This window comes from Oncorhynchus mykiss, chromosome 20, assembly GCF_013265735.2.
Source record: "Oncorhynchus mykiss isolate Arlee chromosome 20, USDA_OmykA_1.1, whole genome shotgun sequence".
Classification (NCBI taxonomy): Eukaryota; Metazoa; Chordata; class Actinopteri; order Salmoniformes; family Salmonidae; genus Oncorhynchus; species Oncorhynchus mykiss.
In genome coordinates, this window is record NC_048584.1 from 35,810,781 (window position 1) to 35,830,000 (window position 19,220).

The window sequence follows — 19,220 nt, forward strand, 5'->3', positions numbered from 1 at the left end:
AATGATCTTAGACATTAGAGTGATCTGGGACAAATGTACAAAATTCATCACCAATGATTGCACAAGTGCCCCCTTGACCTGCCAAAATATAGTCTCTGTTTTGCAGAGCTAACTTACGCAATTCTTAAATTTCCCCATTAAATTCTTCCAGGGCATTTGGAGTAGCATTGCCAATTTTCTCTATGTGTCTAGAGACGTTATGATGTTTGGTCTAATGCAACCCCATACCCAGGAAAACACACCCCAAAGACCCTGGAGGCAGGTGCCTGAGTGATGTCAGCCACAGATCTCTTATCTCTCCTCATTCCAGGATGTTTTACCTTTTTTTAAACTAGGAAGGTCAGTTAAGAACAAATTCTTATTTCCAATGCCGGCCTAGGAACAGTGGGATAACGGCCTGTTCAGGGGCAGAACGACAGATTTGTACCTTGTCAGCTTGGGGATTTGAACTTGCAACCGTTTGGTTACTAATCCAACACTCTAACCACTAGGCTACCCTGCCGCACCAGAATGTCTGTAGTCTTTAAACAAAGCATTCCGATCCCTCTCATTATTTGGAACGGTTCTCATAGCTGTCACCACAAACCCTACAGTACGTCTCTCCCCAGTTAGAGGGAATGCTATAGTAAGTCATTTTTTCACACAACCAATTTTGCGAGGAAATGGAATGTACAACGGGGCATGGCAGGTCTGCTCCACTCATCAAACCATACACCCGAGGTGTCCTTATGACAGCACCCAGCCCACTTGCGTTTCTCTGAAGGATCAGCCGTGACCTGTAAAGCAATGATATAATCAACAATGAAAAAGTTGGTGGGAGCTGGAACTACTGCCATCTGTAGGAGGGGGGAAACAGAAGAGGATGCAGCCCATTTAGCTGCACAGTCAGCCTTGGCATTCCCCAGAGAAATGTTATCTTTAGAGGGAGTATGGGCCTGACACTTTATCACCGAGAATAACGAGGGGAGTTGAACAGTCTCCAACAGAGAGGACACAAGCTCAAAAACACTATATTCTTCCACAATGTTCCAAAATCATGCACTACACCAACGTCATATCTACTGTCGGTGTATATGTCACCGACCTCCTTGATTCAGTCTTAAGTAGCAAAATTTGAAATTGTGTTTTTTACATTGGATAAAAGCAGAGAGACAGAGCTACACAATTGTACAGTGGGGCAAAAAAGTATTTAGTCAGCCACCAATTGTGCAAGTTCTCCCACTTAAAAAGATGAGAGAGGCCTGTAATTTTCACCATATGTACACTTCAACTATGACAGACAAAATGAGGAAAAAAAATCCAGAAAATCACATTGTAGGATTTTTTATGAATTTATTTGCAAATTATGGTGGAAAATAAGTATTTGGTCACCTCCAAACATGCACGATTTCTGGCTCTCACAGACCTGTAACTTCGTTTTTAAGAGGCTCCTCTGTCCTCCACTCGTTACCTGTATTAATGGCACCTGTTTGAACTTGTTATCAGTATAAAAGACACCTGTCCACAACCTCAGTCACACTCCAAACTCCACTATGGCCAAGACCAAAGAGCTGTCAAAGGACACCAGAAACAAAATTGTAGACCTGCACCAGGCTGGGAAGACTGAATCTGCAAAAGGTAAGCAGCTTGGTTTGAAGAAATCAACTGTGGGAGCAATTATTAGGAAATGGAAGACATACAAGACCACTGATAATCTCCCTCGATCTCCACGCAAGATCTCACCCCGTGGGGTCAAAATGATCACAATAACGGTGAGCAAAAATCCCAGAACCACACGGGGGGACCTAGTGAATGACCTGCAGAGAGCTGGGACCAAAGTAACAAAGCCTACCATCAGTAACACACTACGCCGCCAGGGACTCAAATCCTGCAGTGCCAGACGTGTCCCCCTGCTTAAGCCAGTACATGTCCAGGCCCGTCTGAAGTTTGCTAGAGAGCATTTGGATGATCCAGAAGAAGATTGGGAGAATGTCATATGGTCAGATGAAACCAAAATAGAACTTTTTGGTAAAAACTCAACTCGTCGTGTTTGGAGGACAAAGAATGCTGAGTTGCATCCAAAGAACACCATACCTACTGTGAAGCATGGGGGTGGAAACATCATGCTTTGGGGCTGTTTTTCTGCAAAGGGACCAGGACGACTGATCCGTGTAAAGGAAAGAATGAATGGGGCCATGTATCGTGAGATTTTGAGTGAAAACCTCCTTCCATCAGCAAGGGCATTGAAGATGAAACGTGGCTGGGTCTTTCAGCATGACAATGATCTCAAACACACCGCCCGGGCAACAAAGGAGTGGCTTCATAAGAAGCATTTCAAGGTCCTGGAGTGGCCTAGCCAGTCTCCAGATCTCAACCCCATAGAAAATCTTTGGAGGGAGTTGAAAGTCCGTGTTGCCCAGCAACAGCCCCAAAACATCACTGCTCTAGAGGAGATCTGCATGGAGGAATGGGCCAAAATACCAGCAACAAACAGTGTGTGAAAACCTTGTGAAGACTTACAGAAAACGTTTGACCTCTGTCATTGCCAACAAAGGGTATATAACAAAGTATTGAGAAACTTTTGTTATTGACCAAATACTTATTTTCCACCATAATTTGCAAATAAATTCATTAAAAATCCTACAATGTGATTTTCTGGATTTTTTTTCTCATTTTGTCTGTCATAGTTGAAGTGTACCTATGATGAAAATTACAGGCCTCTCTCATCTTTTTAAGTGGGAGAACTTGCACAATTGGTGGCTGACTAAATACTTTTTTGCCCCACTGTATATCATACACTGCATTTTTGATTATTTTGATTTCACCTTTATTTAACCAGGTAGGCCAGTTGAGAACAAGTTATCATTTACAAGTGCGACCTGGCCAAGATAAAGCAAAGCAGTGCGACAAAAAACAAAAACACAGAGTTACACATGACCGACCAATACTGGTTCATAACATATGACAGACCAATACCTCACAAGGCTTCTTCTCTCTAAACTGAGACCTTGAAACTGAGATATCATTTGTTCTCCAAACAAGGTCTGGGCGTACTGCTAAATTGCAGATACTGAGAAGTGAGGATTCTTTCAATCAGTCACTTGCATGAACACAGAAATTGGTTATTAGAATAGCACATGTATAACATTTCCATCACACTGCCTTGCAAAGGTGGACCTGGTCGTAAAGTATTCTGAGTTTCCACCCTGGGCCAATACCCTCTTTGGGTAAGTTGCTTACGTCCCCCTCTCAGCAAATAGTGTCTCTGGATTGTCCTTGAGGAGCTATTTCATTTTGACTTATTCTGTACCGTGTAATGTTTTATATCCATGAGATACTGTATTGTAATTACCTCTGCACAGGGATAAGCCATGGTGGCTTCAAAGCCCTCTGCATTTGGGGGGAGGGGGGAGCTGTGAAGCTCTCTGCATTTGGGGGAGGGGGGAGGGGCTGTGAAGCCCTCTGCATTCGGGGGGAGGGGGAGGGGGAGCTGTGAAGCCCTCTGCATTTGGGGGGAGGGGGAGGGGGGCATCAAAGCCCTCTGCATTTGGGGGGAGGGGGAGGGGGGGCTGTGAAGCTCTCCTGCCATTAGGCTCAATAGCTTTCACACCTCTCACTTCAAATCCAATTGTATTGGTCACATGCAGATGTTATTGCGGGTGTAGCGATATGCTTGTGTTTCTAGCTCCAAAAGTGCAGTAATATCTAACAAGTAATATCTAACAATTTCACAACAATACACACAATACACACAAATCTAAATTAGAGGAATGCAATTAAGAATATATACATATTTGGACGAGCAATGCTAGTGATGGCTATTTAACAGTCAGATGGCCTTGAGATAGAAGCTCTTTTTCAGTCTTTTGGTCCCAGCTTTGATGCACCTGTACTGACCTCGCCTTCTGTGGTTCGGGTGGTTATTGTCCTTGATTATTTTTTGGGCCTTCCTGTGTCATCGGATGCTGTTGGTGTCCTGGAGGGCAGGTAGTTTGCCCCCGGTGATGCGTTGGGCAGACCACACCACCCTCTGGAGAGCTTTGCGATAGCGGGTGGTGCAGCTGCCGTAAAAGGTGGTGATACAGCCCGACAGGATGCTCTCAATTGTGCATCTGTCAGTTTGTGAGGGTTTTAAGTGTCAAGTCAAAGCCCTCACCTCCTCCCTGTAGGCTGTTTCGTAATTTGTTGGTCATCAGGCCTACTACTGTTGTGTCGTCTGCAAACTTGACGACTGAGTTGGAGGCGTCACTTCACACTTCAGTGCTAATTGAAGTAGCAGCCAGGTCAGTTCTGTCCTAGCAGCTTGGTAGCTTAGAAGACTTGTTTAAGAAGCTTAATGTAACAAAATTATCTAAAGATTGTCTTTTACTTTTTGGCTTCAGAAAGTAGGTTCAGACTGAACATTAATGTTGTGTTGGATGGTATTTCCATGTTCTGCTGTGTTTCTGCAGGTTTTTGGCTTGTTTGAAGTTTTAGTTTTTCTTGATAGTCCTTGGTGATAGTAGTCCAATCAGGTCATTTTGCCCAAAATCAAGGTTTTAGGTATGGAATTGTGACTTGGAATGACTGTTTTTAATGTTGAGGTTAGTATCCTGTACAAGTCCTTGCAGGTTGTGGGCTGACTGTTTTCTATACTGAGTATTGTCAACTCAGACAGCCTTTCCTGAGACATTAGGCATTATACAGTATGTTCATTGCGCTGCGTACAATATAAACTTAGTTTTGAATGATGCCAAGATATACCAGAGATAAGGGACTGTTGATATTGCAACCACCGGTTCACCAGTATGAACAAAATTGCAAACAGCCCTCAAGAACAGTTTTTCTACTAAAGTTGATCACCACATCAGTCACTAGCTTCATCAATAACTGCGTCGATGTCATCCCAACATACCCCAACCAGAAGCCATGGATTACAGGCAACATCCGCACTGAGCTAAAGGGTAGAGCTGTCGCTTTCCAGGAGCGGGACTCTAACCCGAACGCTTAGAAGAAATCCCGCTATGCCCTCCGATGAACCATCAAACAGGCAAAGCGTCAATACAGGACTAAGATTGAATCCAACTACACCGGCTCTGACGCTCATCGGATATGGCAGGGCTTGCAAACTATTACAGACTACAAAGGGAAGCACAGCCGCGAGCTGCCCAGTGACACGAGCCTACCAGACGAGCTAAATGACTATGGGCGCTTCGAGGTAAGCAACACTGAAGCATGCATGAGAGCACCAGCTGTTCCGGACGACTGTGTGATCACTCTTTACGTAGCCGATGTAAGACCTTTAAACAGGTCAACATTCACAAGGCTGCAGGGCCAGACGGATTACCAAGAATTGTACTCCGAGCATTCACTGACCATCTGGCAAGTCTTTTCATTGACATTTTCAACCTCTCTCTGACCGAGTCTGTAATACCAACATGTTTCAAGCAGACCACGATAGTCCCTGTGCCCAAGAACACCAAGATAACCTGCCTAAATGACTACTGACCCGTAGCACTCACATCTGTAGCCATTATCCCAGGAACCCTAGACCCACTCCAATTTGCACACCGCCCCAACAGATCCACAGATGACACAATCTCTTTTGCATTGTTGTGTTGTGTTGGATGGTATTTCCATGTTCCGCTGTGTTTCTGCAGGTTTTTGGCTTGTTTGAAGTTTTAGTTTTTCTTGATAGTCCTTGGTGGTAGTAGTCCAATCAGGTCATTTTGCCCAAAATTAAGGTTTTAGGTATGGAATTTTGATTTGGATTGAAGGATTTTATGTTGAGGTTAGTATGCTGTATAAGTCATTGTGATAAATATTGTTTATCTACATTTATCCAACTCTAATTCTATATTTTTGCAGAAGAACTGAGGAGCTCAATATCTCTCTCTCTCTATCTCTCTTTCTTTCTTTTTCTCTCTCTCTCTCTCTCTCTCTCTCTGTCTCTCTCAAACTCTCTCTCACTCACTCTCACACACACTACAGTTCACTGCACATTACCATCCCCGTAGGCCCTGAGGCCGGATGTGTAAAAGCTCACTGCATTCCTTTCCTGTTAGGTACAGCCCAGAGCAAGCCTACTGCTGTGTGTGTATGTTTTGTGGGAGTGGTTGCCTGAAACAACTAAATACATCGGGGAAACCCTCTTTGTTTTTTTTTTACCTGCCTGTGTTTTGTTGCTTTTGTAGGTGTGGGTCATCTCTCTTTCTTTCTCTCTCTCGCTCTCTCTCTGAATATGTCCCTAATGGATATGGAATGTACTTACAATGCGCTTGCACAATAAAATTCAAACAGAGTGTATTTACTGATAGACTGAAGCCCACTGACTAGGGACTGTGTTATACATATGAGTTGTGTTATTCTAAATATCTCCCTGGCAACAAAACGTTTAGTTATAACTCATCTTTGACATTCGGGCCCAGAGTATTTTCTAGTCATGTTGTCATGAAAAACATAATGCATTGTCTGCAAGGCTGTTGCTGTCATGTAGTGCACTGGGTATTGTTATCATGCAGGGCTCTGGGAATTGCCTCACACAGTGCGGTCTTTGTATTTGTTTGAACCAGGAAGTAGAGTCTTCCTGATGGGAGCCAGATAGTAAACATTACTGTAATAGTTTATGGCCCTATTCCCGTCAATGCTGCTGACCATGTCAATCAATTATGTAATCAGAGGTTTATGGAGAAGGGGAGGCACTAGCGGTAAAGCTGTGTGTGAAGGTTTGTGTGTGTGTGTGTGTGTGTGTGTGTGTGTGTGTGTGTGCGTACATCTAAACTGGTTGTGTGAATTTGGAAAGTAGCATGAATTCTCTCATGAAAATCTCGAGGTAAAAACCACAAGTTTAGAAATGAAACTGTGTACAAATGCTGTATCTTAATTTGATCATCCTGTTGTTGCAGTAATTTTCTTGCATAGAAGGAAAATGCAAACATGTAGTGTATTCAAGGTTTGAAAAGGCTTCTAAAGTTAGCAATTTCCACTTTACAATTTGACTTGATTTTCCCTACAGAAAAGTGTATCAACCCCTACAAAAAAATCCATTCATTATAATCCACATATTCTGTTGCTGCAGGATTATTTTCCTGCTGTAGCAAACTGGCTCAAATTAAAATCCTATCTGTAGTTGTGTGTTTTTTCCTTTATGATGTGAGAAAGTGGAGAGATGTTCTGTGTAAGTGTGATTGTGTTTATTCATTCTCAGTTGTGTGAATGTGTACAGGAAACCTCATAGTGTATTTCTAAACCATAGCACTTGTAACACTGTCTAGCTGTGTGTGTGAGAAAGAGAGAGATAGTTAATTTCACTTTTGTTTATTCTCTATTTCACTTGCTTTGGCAATATAAACATGTTTCCCATGCCAATAAAGCCATTTGAATTGAATTGGGGGAGAGAGAGAGAGTTACTCACACTATTGAGAAATTCTCCACCCAGACCCTCACGTACATCTTTTACACACTGCTAACCACAGACCATCATAAATCTCTCCCACGTGGAACCTTTCACCTCTCTGACCTCACATACACTAATTCTCTGACCCCCTCGCCTCTTTCTCACTCTTAAAACACACACACACACACACACACAGACACTACAGTTCAATACACTGCACATTACCAGAGAAATGTTTCACGTGTACCCCATATAGCAAATTCGCAGGTGTTAAAATCTCGGTGTTGAGGTAAAAAAGTGTTATATCTGAGAGTTGATTCTAGAGGGGTTAACACCAGAGGGGTTTAAATTGACACCACATTCAGTTAAAGTGTTAATTAAATTGCAGACACACAGACACAGACAGAGACAGACAGACAGACAGACAGACAGACAGAGAGACAGAGAGACAGACAGACAGACAGACAGACAGAGAGACAGAGAGACAGACAGACAGAAAGACAGACAGACAGACAGACAGACAGACAGACAGAGAGACAGAGAGACAGACAGACAGACAGACAGACAGACAGACACAGACAGACAGACAGACAGACAGACAGACAGACAGACAGACAGACAGACAGACAGAGACAGACAGACACAGACAGAGACAGAGAGACAGACAGAGACAGACAGAGACAGACAGAGACAGACAGACAGACAGACAGAGACAGACAGACAGACAGAGACAGACAGACAGACAGACAGACAGAGACAGACAGAGACAGACAGAGACAGACAGAGACAGACAGACAGACAGACAGACAGACAGACAGACAGACAGACAGACAGACAGACAGACAGGACAGACAGATGTATATCCTACATAAATTAAGGCACAAAGAGAATCGGTTCAATTTGGTAAAAGAAAAGTGCGCTTTAATATTACGTATTGAAATATCTTAGAAATATAAATATGTGCAAAATTCCTTTATTCATTTCTATTTTGTAATGCTTTTAGTTGTTGTTGTTCCAGATAGTTTTCCCTGTCTGCCAGTCTAGTGGCGAGGTTATGAGCAGTCTTTATGAAAGACGAGTACTTCACATGTAGCTGGGCTGATGCGACACATGTAAACATTATGTTGTTAGTAAATGTTAAAAATGACTAATTAGACTTCTATCAGGAAGACATGGATTCAGCTTAACACTACATAATCATCAAAATCATCATTATCACGTCTTCGTCATCATCATCTTCATCACTATCATTATCATCATCACTACCATCATCATCAGACCAAATGAAGGGGTTGTCATCATCTCTGTGGTCTGAAAACCATCTCTAACCTCTCCCCCAGCCTCACCCCTACTTGTCTTCCTCACTCTTTCCTCACCCTTTCCTAACCTCTCCCACTCGACTTCTGACTATGTTCTGTTGTAGTTGTTTCTGCCGGTATCTCAACCTATTTCCTATAGTGAACTACTTTTGTGGACCAGAGTCCACAGGGTCCCAAAGTAATTCTCTATAAAAGGAATAAGGTGCTATTTGGGGCACACACGTTGTTGTTTCTGCCTGCCTGCCCGCATGGTCCGGTCCGTCTGTCTGTCTGCCTGCCTGCCCGGTCCGTCTGTCTGTCTGTCTGTCTGCCCGGTTCGTCTGTCTGTCTGCCTGCCTGCCCGGTCCGTCTGTCTGTCTGCCCGGTCCGGTCGTCTGTCTGTCTGCCCGGTCCGGTCGTCTGTCTGCCTGCCTGCCCGCCCTGTCTGTCTGTCTGTCTGCCTGCCTGCCCGCCCTGTCTGTCTGTCTGTCTGCCTGCCTGCCCCCTGGGACTATAATAAGATCCACTGTTAGCTTTGGTTGTCTGCCAGGGCTTTTGTCTGACTAACAGTGGTCTGCTCAGACTCACTGTCACAACTCCTGTTGTCAGAGAGATATGTGGGGGGGGGGGGATAAAGACAAGAGGGAGAGACAGGGGCACCTCCATCACATTCTAACAGAAGAGCTTCCAAAACTGCAGTATAGCTGTATGTATGCCTGTGTGTGTGTCTATCTGTGTGTGAGGCTAGAGGCTGTTGTCAGCCATGATCCCTCACACCTTCCTATGAGGCCATGCTAGTTGGCATGCAGCAGTGGAAATGTGTACGACACCATGCACACAAACACATTCACTCTGCTATGGGCCCCTCATTTGACATTCTCTGCCATACTCCCCATCCCCTCTCTCCTTTTCTCTCATTATACTTCCATCCCTCCCTCTATCTCCCTCTCTCTCTCTCAATCCAGTCAGCCCATTTTACATGTCAGACAGGAGAAAGAGGAGAGGCAAGCTTCTGTTAATCAATAGAAAGAGCTGTTCCTCAGCAGCACAACAAACCCACAGGAAACCTTCTGACAACACTCCTAAAGTCACTGCTAAAGTGTGTGTTTGCTTGCGTGTGAGCACGTTCACGGTCTGCGTCACTGTAATCTTTTTGACTATCCAATCACAGCTTCCGCTGGGAAAATGACTAACTGGCTGACAGGGCAATCACTTCTGACCCCCAGCGTTTTCCTGACTCCCATTGACAGTCTCTCCAGGAGAGGCGTATCCATGGCTACCTATATGAAGCTCCACTTGATAGGAAGCAGTAGCATCGATCTAGGATCAGCTTACCCTCTCCAAATCCTATCCTCAACCGTTAGATGGGGAAACCCCCAAAATGAACTGTGTGTGTGTGTTAGATGGGAGCATCGTACTCCGCCAAGAAGTCTCTTAGAGTGTGAGGGAGCTGGTGTGTGTCGGGGGGATCCGGGCCCCCCAGGTGTCCGTTCAGGGTCCTTCTACACAGGTGCTGGAGGGAGGACAGGGAGGAGGGGAGGGGTCGACGCAGTTCTAACGGAACCTTCTCTCCCCCTGAGTGGATCAGATACAAACTCCCTGTCCCCACAGTCTCCCCTGCAGCCGCAGTCATGCCTCCCCCTGTCCTTACCCCGGCCCCGGCCTCCCCATCTCCTCCTCCACCTCCCTCCTTCCCCATGTAGTGTCCAATCAGTTTGAGCACACAGTCGAAACGCGGGGGCGTGTGCGTGCAGTGGGGGTCAGGCTGCAGGTAAAAGCTTCCCCCCTGGCTGTGGATCCGGAGGTTCTTGGTCCCGCGAGCCGTCTGGACCGACAGTGTGAAGAAGTAGTGGTGGTCGGAGGAGTCTCGGACCAGGAAGGTCCCGGGGGGCTGGGAGCGGAGCAGAGCGCTGGCCTCACGACCCCCCACTGCACCCCAGTAGAACCCACTCTCCTGTAACTTACGCACCGCACACAGCACCTGGAACAGGGGGAAATAATAGGTTTTAATATAACAATTGTTTAATTTATGCAAAGTAGGTACATCAAATATACTATACACACAGCACCTGGCAGAGGAACTATAATATATGATGCTGTAATGATAACAATTAGACAAACCATCTGAGACTGAGAGGAATAATGATGATGATGGGTTAGCATTTAGTAAGAGGCTAGCTAGTTTGCATATAGTACATGTGGAGCTGCCACATGATGACAGAGTTGAACTGGCCTGTTGGTAGTGTGCGTGCGAGCTGAAGGGTTTGTAGCGCAGGGGGTCCACGTCTGACCCCTGACCTCTGGCCTCTGGGCGGGTAACGCTGCTCATGGCTGGGGGGGTCGTGCCTGCTATGGGTTACCATGGCGCCCTGACCCCCCCTGCTCGGCTTGCTGACCGAGGGGTGGGGGGTCCAGAGCAGGGAGGGAGGAGGAGGTACAAGGGGAGGAGGTGAGTTGTGATGGAGGTAGGGAGGAGAAAGGGAGAGGACGTGAGGGAGGAGGAAGGGTGAGGACGTGTGGGGGGAGGAGGGGGGAGGACGTGTGGGGGGAGGAGGGGGGAGGACGTGAGGGAGGAGGGGAGGAGTAGGGTAGCGGACGTGATTCCCAGAGTGAAGACACTGAGTGGCAGTCCAGAGAGGACCTCAGAGAGACCACCCACTGCAGACAGCTGCAGAGAGAGAGAGTGAGAGTTATGTCTATTGAAAAACTTCATTCATAACAAATCGTGTTTTTATTTATATATAAACACACATATACACATATACACACACACAGTGCCTTCGGAAAGTAGTCAGACACCTTGACTTTTTCCACATTTTGTTAAGTTACAGCCTTATTCTAAAATGGATTAAATCGTTTTTTCCCCTCTCATCAATCTACACACAATACCCCATAATGACAAAGCGAAAACAGGGTTTTAGAAACTGAAATATCACATTTACATAAGTATTCAGACACTTTACTCAGGACTTTGTTGAAGCAACTTTGGCAGCGATTACAGCCGCGAGTCTTCTTGGGTATGACGCCACAAGCTTGGCACACTTGTATTTGGGGAGTATCACATTCTTCTCTGCAGATTCTCTCAAGCTCTGTCAGGTTGGATGGGGAGAGTCGCTGCACAGCTATTTTCAGGTCTCTCCAGAGATGTTCGATCGGGTTCAAGTCCGGGCTCTGGCTGGGCCGCTCAAGGACATTCAGAAACTTGTCCCGAAGCCACTCCTGCGTTGTCTTGGCTGTGTGCTTAGGGTCATTGTCCTGTTAGAAGTTGAACCTTCGCCCCAGTCCGAGGTCCTGAGCGCTCTGGAGCAAGTTTTCATCAAGGATCTCTCTGTACTTTGCTCTGTTCATCTTTCCCTCAATCCTGACTAGTCTCCCAGTCCCTGCCGCTAAAAAACATCCTCACAGCATGATGTTGCCACCACCATGCTTCACCGTAGGGATGGTGCCAGGTTTCCTCCAGACGCGACGCTTGGCATTCAGGCCAAAGGGTTCAATCTTGGTTTCATCTTGTTTCTCATGTTCTTAGAGTCCTTTTGGCAAACTTCAAGCCGGCTGTAATGTGCCTTTTACATAGGAGTTACTTCCATCTGGCCTGATTGGTGGAGTGTTGCAGAGATGGGATAACCTTCCAGAAGGACAACCATCTCCACAGAGAAACTATTGAACTCTGTCAGAGTGACCATCGGGTTCTTGGTCATCTCCCTGACCAAGGCTCTTCTCCGACGATTGCTCAGTATGGCCGGGCGGCCAGCTCTAGAAAATGTCTTGGTGGTTCCAAACTTCTTCCATTTAAGAATGATGGAGGCCACTGTGTTCTTGGCGACCTTCAATGCTGCAGATATTTTTTTGGTAACCTTCCCCAGATCTGTGCCTCGACACAATCCTGTCTCGGAGCTCTACGGACAATTCCTTCGACCTCATGGCTTGGTTTTTGCTCTGACATGCACCGAAATGCATTGTCAAATGTGGGACATTATATAGACAGGTGTGTGCCTGTCCAATCAATTTAATTTACCACAGGTGTACTCCAATCAAGTTATAGAAAAATCTCATGGATGATCAATGGAAACAGGATGAACCTGAACACAATTTTGAGTCTCATAGCAAAGGGTCTGAATATTTATATCTGTAATAAAACCCTTTTTTTCTTATTGGTTGTGCCTGGCTCCCGAGTTAGTGGGCCTGGCTGCCAAGTGGGTGGGCCTATGCCATCCAAGGCCCACACATGGTTGCACTCCTGCCCAGTCATGTGAAATCCAAAGATTAAGGCTTAATTCATGTATTAAATTGACTGGTTATCTTATATGAACTGTAACTCAGTAAAACCTTTGAAATTGTTGAATGTTGCGTTTATATTTTGTTCAGTGTATATATATATACACACACAGTGCATTCGGAGAGTATTCAGAACCCTCACTTTTTCCACATTTTGTTACGTTACAGCCTTATTCTAAAATGTATTCAATTATTGTTTTTCCTCATCAATCTACACACAATACCCCTCAATGCAAAAGCAGGTTTTAGAAAAATGTTTCAAAATGTATTACAAAATTAAAAACAGAAAAACCTTATTTAAAAAAAATGTGGTCTGCAGTTGTGAGGCCGGTTGGATGTACTGCTAAATTCTCTAAAACGAAGACGTTGGAGGTAACTTATGGTAGAGAAATTAACATTACATTATTTGGCAACAGCTCTGGTGGACATTTCTGCAGTTAGCATGCCACTTGCACACACCCTCAAAACTTGAGACATTTGCGGTGTTGTGTGACAAAACTGCACATTTTAAAGCGGCCTTTTATTGTCCCCAGCACAAGATGCACCTGTGTAATGATCATGCTGTTTAATCAGCTACTTGATATGCCACACCTGTCAGGTGGATGGATTATCTTGACAAAGGAGAAATGCTCACGAACAGGGAGGTAAACACATTTGTGCATAAACACGTAGAGAAATACGTTTTTTGTGTGTTTTGAACATTTCTTGGATTTTTTTAAATTTCAACTCAAGAAATATTTGGGGCGGAAAGATTGCCAGATCGAATCCCCGAGCTGACAAGGTAAAAATATGTCGTTCTACCCCTGAACATGGCACACTGTTCCTAGGCCGTTATTGTAAATAATAATTTGTTCTTAACTGACTTGCCTAGTTAAATAAACATGGCACCAACATGTTGCGTTTATATTTTGTTCAGTGTACATCATAGGCTGTATTAAACATGTTTTATCTATATCTCCAGTATACCATCAGACGATTCAATTGCCATCGATTGCGCCCCCCCGGGGGGATTCTCAGTAAACCGAGTTTTATGAATGAGTCCCGGTTCATTCTAAATAAACAACCTCATTCCCATGCAGCCTGCTTGCGCCAGCAGAGCGGCTATGGTTCTCCGGTTTCACAGTAAATAGGCTACCCCGGATGGGTCTGGTCTGGCGGTCTCACTGTGCTGCTGGTCGTTGCATTTGGAGCGAGACGGAACGTGCCCGGCACAATAATGGATGGATCTTCATTCTCCAGGACCGCCTCTTGTTGTTACTCTGCCCGCTATGCATCTGCGAAACACGGGCTCCGTCTGAGCCAAGCTGGAGACTCTTCCAGCCACAGAATAGAAACATGACATACAACGAAAACGCAGAAATAGACAATGCCATCTGAAATAAGGAGAATGAGTAGGCTATATAGCCTAGCGTGTGTCCCACATAGGAGTACTGTTCTGCATTGCGCCATAAACAGCCTACTGTTCGTAGTAGTGCTGGCTCCCTAGGATGTTTTAGAGAGGCAATTGCTCGAGCCCAAAAAGCTCACCATATCGCCATTATGATAACGTTTTGCCCAATTGCACAATGGTATTTTACGCACCATAGAGTAACGGTCAAAGCGCCGGGTATGGAGCCTGCTTATTTACCTTGGAGATGGTTCCTGTCTCGGGCTCCAGCGTTCCTTTCCGGGGGGAGAAAATATCCAAAGTCCCCGAGTTAAATAATTTATAAACTTGGTCATTAACTCCTGTCTCTTCTAACCGACAGAGGAACGGGTCCGTAGGCTATTGTCGGTAAAGACTTCGGGGTCCTCCCCCCCTCTATTCTTATTCGCTCTCAATTCAATTCAAAGGGCTTTATTTGCATGGGAAACATGTTTATATTACCAAAGCAAGTGAAATAGATCATAAACAATACTCTGTCCTTTTTTCTCTATCCAGCAAACGGAGGTAGTTGCGTTACAGCGACCAGCGAGTAGTCTCTAGAGCTGATATTCGTAAGGCTCCACCTCCTCAGCTCCGAAGTTCTTCCAGTAAGTACACACACACACATACACACAAAAGAATAATCAGTGTGTGACCTTCTTTTACGGGGCGATTCCCGTATTAGCTGGTGAGTCCTCCCTTTCCCTCCACTCCGCCCTGACAAGATGAAACAGTTGAAGACGCTTATTTACCCTTGAGGAAACCCATAATTCCTGACTGACAACTAGCCTACATTGTACTTTACATTCACGTCATTTAGCAGACACACTTATCCAGAGCCAATTGGGTTAAGTGCCTGCTCAAAGGCACATAGACCGATTTTCACCTAGTTGTCTCGAGAATACGAACCAGCAACCTTTCAATTACTGGCCCAATACTTTTAACTACTAGCCTACTGCTGAACGCACTGATAACTCACTCACTTTTGTACATCGCCTTGGTCCGTACAATTTACCTTATTTTAACGCACCAAAACCGTAATACTTCCAGATCAACTGTAATGTCAATACAATTGTAAAGCACAAGTTCTCCCCTTTCCAACAGAATCAATTACATGACCTAAATGCTGACGGTTTCTGCATAATTCAAGCAGGCAATGAGCTCCGTCCGGTCTTTTTAAAAATGGCGGGTGGGGAAACGAAACTAATACGTGATAGTGAGAAGGAGATGTTGTGTGGGAAAATTGCCTTTTTTTCACTCGATCTGTCCAACTTATGACCTTATCGCCTCTAAAATGTAGATAAAACACTATAAAGAGTTTATATAATGTGTCATTACATACCTATTTGAAGGTTTGTGTCGAATTTGAATTGGGTTTTTAGGGCAGTGCTAAAGTGATCTTAGAAGTAAACATTGGCTTTCAGAATGCTGATCGCATGCAATGAGCAAAAAATGACTAGGTATCCCCCCTTACCCGTCACTGTCCATTTCTTGTTTTTAAAGGATGAGAGAAGTCCTACACCTGTTGGAGAGAGATTGTAAGACAGAAATAGTTGCTTTGTGCGTGCTGTACGTTACGACATGACACGTCACGATGGGTCCGTTTTTTTCAACTTTTCTCCAATACTATAGAGCCATTACCATGTCGATCAACGCTTGAATAGAAACCTAGTACACACCTCCGATTTTGACGTCAACACAGTCGCTACAGTCCCATTAGTTTTCTTTGTAGCCTCGTTTGAATGTTGTGGTTCCGCACATTTGTACGGAATGGGTTGAGTTTACGTTACACAATTTAGACTCATGCTTACTTGCCTACAGTAGGCCTAGGCTAGAATTTAGAAAAGGGACCCAATTTAGGGTAGCCTCCCAGCTAGAACATAACGTTCTGAGAACCTTAGAGCTTGGCAAGAGTGTGATTGTCTTATGGTTATTTTGCATACAACCTTCCCACAACATTCTGGGAATGGTACAAGATTGTTGCTTGGCTTTGAACATTCTCAGGAGATTTAAGGAACTTAACAAAAAAACGTACATTTCTTGGCATTTCATTAGTTTAACAGAACGTTTCCTAAAAGTTACATTTCATTTCAATTTTGGTAATGTTCTAGGAACATTCTCCAACTGCTTTGACATGGAATGTTCTCAGAGAACATGAAGAAGCAACTGAAATTCTGCTGTGAGAATTTCAGTACTTCAGCATAACTTTTCCTACAGGTTTCCTCAGGGTTCTATTTAAATGTTCTCAAATTGTTTCCGAGAATGTTAAGAAAACTTTCCATAAAAAACACAAGAAAACCTTAGTAATGTTCAGAGAACCTTTTAAGAATGTTATTTAAATGCAGAGGATGCGCACAGTGCAACAATGTGATGAAGTGTGAATATTTCTGCCACCCACATACAGGAAAACGGTTCCAAATAAATGACATCATTACGTGTTCCACCACCCATGTTATTTACATTATTAAACGTCCATGTGGGCTCTGCTATGTCGGTAAAACCCCTCGTTCTCTCAAACAGAGGATCAGTGAACATAAAAGTTCAATCAGGAGAAACGACAGGGATTATCCAATCGCAGTACATTTTAATGATCTAAAGCGTGATGTAAAACCTTTTAGATTTGGTGGCATAGAGAAAGTTAAGATATCAGACAGGGGAGGTGATATTAATAATACTCTGAGTAAAAGAGAATGTTTTGGGATTTTCACCCTCCAGACATTATTTCCTAAAGGACTTAATGATGAAATGCCTGTGTATGTTATGTTGTGAATTTGAACATGAATTATGTGCCTATTTAAGATTATCCAATGATTAATGACAACTTGCTCGGTAGGTCTATGTCCTCATTTTGGTTTTACAGACATGTTTTATTTACACACTTTATTTGAATATTTATGACATGCATATTGTTATATTTGGTAGCACTTATTTGTTTTTCCTTCGCCTCCAACCTCTTTCCATGTGTGGAACGGATGTGGGCGGGGCTAGGTCTACATAAAGGTGCTAATTTAAAAAAATTCACAAAAGCTCTGACGAAGGCCGTGAGGCCGATACGTAAAGCTTATTAAAGATCAGTGATACTATCAAGAGCAGTGATACTATCAAGAGCAGTGATACTATCAAGATCAGTGTGCGGTTTCCTTTTTCCTTAATCTTGTTCAACTGTTACCATGCACCTGAAAAAAAGATTGCTCAGATGTGTGAGTGTCTTTTGAATTAAGAATGTTACTTAAAAACATACATTCTGTTATCAGAAAGTGAAGAAAATGTTTCCTAAAAAACACAAGAACTTTAGTAACATTCAGAGAATATTCTAAGAATGTTATTTAGAAACATATACATTCCGTTCTCAGCATCGACAAAACTCTCTCTATCCTATATTTTGTTAACAGTGTGTTCAGGTGTGTTGGTTCAGAGAACATTAAGAAGCAACATTCTACTGTGGGAATTTTAGTACTTCAACATAACGTTTCCTACAGGTTTCATCATGGTTCTATAAACAGATGTGCGGGATAATGGTGTTGATGTGAGCCATTACCAGCCTTTCAAAGCACTTCATGGCTACGGACGTGAGTGCTACGGGTCTGTAGTCATTTAGGCAGGTTGCCTTTGTGTTCTTGGGCACAGGGACTATGGTGGTCTGCTTGAAACATATTGGTATTACAAATTCGCTCAGTGCGAATGTTGCCAGTAATCCATGACTTCTGGTTGGGGTATGTACGTACAGTCACTGTGGGGACGACGTCTTCGATGCACTTATTGATAAAGCCAGTGACTGATGTGGTGTACTCCTCAATGCCATTGGAAGAATCCCGGAACATGTTCCAGTCTGTGATAGCAAAACAGTCCTGTAGTTTAGCATCTGCTTCATCTGACCAGTTTTTTATTGACCGAGTCACTGAGGTGCAGCGTGTATCCCGCTAGCTGAATATCCATGTTGTCATTCAGCCATGATTCTGTGAAACATAGGATATTACAGTTTTTTTATGTCCCGTTGGTAGGATATTCGTGATCGTACCTCATCTAATTTATTGTCCAATGATTGCACATTGGCGAGTAATATTAACGGTAACGGCAGCTTTCCCACTCGCCTGCTGCGTGTCCTCACGAGGCATCCCGCTCTGTGTCCTCTGTACCTGCGTTTCTTCCTCTTGCAAATAACGGGGATGTTGGCCCTGTCGGGTGTTTGGAGAATGTCCTGTGCGTCTGGCTTATTGAAGCAAAAATCTTAGTCTAATCCGAGGTGAGTGATCAGTGTCCTGATATCCAGAAGATATTTTTTTGCCATAAGATACGGTTGCAGAAACATTATGTACAAAATAAGTTACAAATAACGTGAAAAACACATAATAGCACAATTGGTTTGGCGCCCGTCAAACTGCTGCCATTTCTTCCTGCGCCATTTTATCCAACCGGCCTCAACTGCAGACCACGTGTAACCATGCCAGTCCAGGACCTCCATATCCCGGTTTCTTTGCCAGCCCAGGACCTCCATATCCCGGTTTCTTTGCCAGCCCAGGACCTCCATATCTGGTTTCTTTACCAGTCCAGGACCTCCATATCTGGTTTCTTTACCAGCCCAGGACCTCCATATCTGGTTTCTTTACCAGCCCAGGACCTCCATATCTGGTTTCTTTACCAGCCCAGGACCTCCATATCCCGGTTTCTTTGCCAGCCCAGGACCTCCATATCTGGTTTCTTTACCAGTCCAGGACCTCCATATCTGGTTTCTTTGCCAGCCCAGGACCTCCATATCTGGTTTCTTTACCAGCCCAGGACCTCCATATCCCGGTTTCTTTGCCAGCCCAGGACCTCCATATCTGGTTTCTTTACCAGCCCAGGACCTCTATATCCCAGTTTCTTTGCCAGCCCAGGACCTCCATATCTG

General features: G+C 44.3%; 1 protein-coding gene across 1 annotated transcript; it reads right to left on the reverse strand.

The window, feature by feature from the left end:
• Window positions 1-8,248: 8,248 nt before the first annotated feature.
• LOC110499415 (suppressor of cytokine signaling 3) lies at window positions 8,249-15,244 on the reverse strand. Its single transcript, XM_036956265.1, is given in 4 exon segments — window positions 8,249-10,633; window positions 10,886-10,987; window positions 10,989-11,320; window positions 14,555-15,244. Coding segments are annotated over 3 exon segments (711 nt in total). The 5' UTR covers window positions 11,016-11,320; window positions 14,555-15,244; the 3' UTR covers window positions 8,249-10,051.
• Between the last annotated feature and the right edge of the window lie 3,976 nt (window positions 15,245-19,220).